Source organism: Haplochromis burtoni, unplaced genomic scaffold (genome assembly GCF_018398535.1).
Source record: "Haplochromis burtoni strain Fernald_Lab_line unplaced genomic scaffold, NCSU_Asbu1 Contig_5320, whole genome shotgun sequence".
Classification (NCBI taxonomy): domain Eukaryota; kingdom Metazoa; phylum Chordata; class Actinopteri; order Cichliformes; family Cichlidae; genus Haplochromis; species Haplochromis burtoni.
The window spans coordinates 1-1,849 of record NW_024587681.1 but is presented as its reverse complement, the minus strand read 5'-3'; the positions used below and the strand labels follow the sequence as shown (position 1 = coordinate 1,849).

General features: G+C 39.0%; 1 protein-coding gene across 1 annotated transcript; it reads right to left on the bottom strand.

The window, feature by feature from the left end:
• Positions 1–6: 6 nt before the first annotated feature.
• LOC102311818 (gap junction Cx32.2 protein) lies at positions 7–1,825 on the bottom strand. The gene has a single exon (XM_005953555.3). It carries the CDS (start codon positions 1,614–1,616, stop codon positions 747–749), a length of 870 nt encoding a protein of 289 aa, XP_005953617.1. The 5' UTR covers positions 1,617–1,825; the 3' UTR covers positions 7–746.
• Between the last annotated feature and the right edge of the window lie 24 nt (positions 1,826–1,849).

The following is a 1,849-nucleotide window of genomic DNA, read 5'->3' as shown; positions in this document are numbered from 1 at the left end:
CTCTCTCTCTTTCCCTCTCTCCCTGTACTTCAGACTCAGGATGTTAAAGAAACCCGTTTTCCAGGTCAGCAAGTGTGGGACATGGGTCCTTGAGTCAGGAGCAAGGATGGCCCGTGCATTTGTGCCCAGTTTCCTTCGGCAACAGAGCCCCCATTTTCTTTCTTCCTAACCCATCAACATCACTCTATTCAAAAAGGCTTATAATATGGTACAATATTAAAAACATTTTATTTACACCAAAAAATATTTTACACAAAACAAATACAGTTAAAAGTGTTACATATTAAAAACAATAGATTTTACGATGTTTAAATTGACATATGCAGGGAATCTTAAAAAGAGTTTACACAGATAGGGTTAATACAAGTTTGAAAAGAGGGAAGGGTATAAAGGGATGTGGAGTCAGCCGGGAACTTATTTCGAGTTGGAACTCTGAGGAGTGAACATCAGCAGCCTTGTGCAATTAAGCCACATTCTTTTTCCTTCTTTCAGGAATATAGGCTATCCTGCCCAGTGTCAATGTACAAAGAAGAGTGTGGAATGATAATCAGTTTTTTATTAATGATTGTTAAATATTTTTAAAGTGGATTTAAAAAAAAACACTGATTTCTGAACAATCCATAACAGAAATAATTCATATTGCTAATCATCATACAAGGCTCTTATGTGTAAAGTTAGTTACAAAAAGTTCAGTAAGAGCAGATTCTGTCAAATGATTTTGTATAATTACTCAGAGATCCTTTCTGTTAGGTATCCTTCTCTTTAACGATGGAATCACTGTGGTTCTCATTAGCGCTGAGTCCCGTCTTAGCACGAGCTGGCGGAGTGAACAATGGAACTCCTCCATGTGGGTGATTTGTGTTTTGGCCAGCTCCACTGAATGGCTGGTACTGTGAACTGAGTTCATGCTGTTCACATAAAAACTGTTTCCTGTTATCTCTTCTCCTTGTACAGCACAAGTAAATGATCTCCATTATATTCAGGAGTACTGAAATGCCTGAAACTGCAAGCATAAAAAAGATAAAGATCGTTTTCTCTGTGGGACGGGAGACCATACACTGGGCACCAGCCATTTCAGCGCAAGGAGACATTTTACAGTGGAACTTTAAGTGAATGAATGGAGAACCAAAGATAAAAAACTGGCTCACACTAAATCCAACTTCCAGGAAGATCTTTAAAAAGAGCTGTGTCACATACGTGCAAAAGAGTGTCCCTTTTAACTTCACCTTTCCACGATCATCCGTATATTTACGTTTCTTTAATTTAATTCCATCAACACCATCCTGCAGCTGTTCCATCATTTTTTTCTCTTTATGAATTATGTGTACAGCATATCCCAGAAAGACAAGGGTAGGAGTTGACACAAAAATGATCTGCAGGACCCAGTAATGTACAAAGGATATTGGAAACTTCCAGTTGTAGCAAGCATGTTCACATCCTGGTTCCTGAGTGTCACAGTAGAACTCTGACACTTCATCTGCCCAAACATTGTCTGCAGCAGCACCTAGGACAAAGATCCGGAACAGGAAGAGGACGCTCATCCAGATCTTGCCCACTATAGTTGAATGAGATTGGACCTTGTGTAGCAGTGTCAGCAGGTAAGACCAGTCTCCCATGGCTGAAAACTAATTTGATATATGGAGGAAAAACACAGTTAGTACACTTAAATCACTATCGCACCCACCAGTTTGGGCCATGGTCTGACTATCCCTCATCACACTCACACACGCTCTACTCAGACCAAACAATTTGCAATATGTTCTTCTAATTTGTTTCTCTTTTTCTGTGTGTGTGTGTGTATACGTATATGTATGTATGTATGTATGTATGTATGTATGTATGTATATAT

Coding starts and splice junctions, on each gene's coding strand:
- LOC102311818 (XM_005953555.3), bottom strand. CDS start 1,616: ATGGGAGACTGGTCTTACCTGCTGACACTGCTACACAAGGTCCAATCT.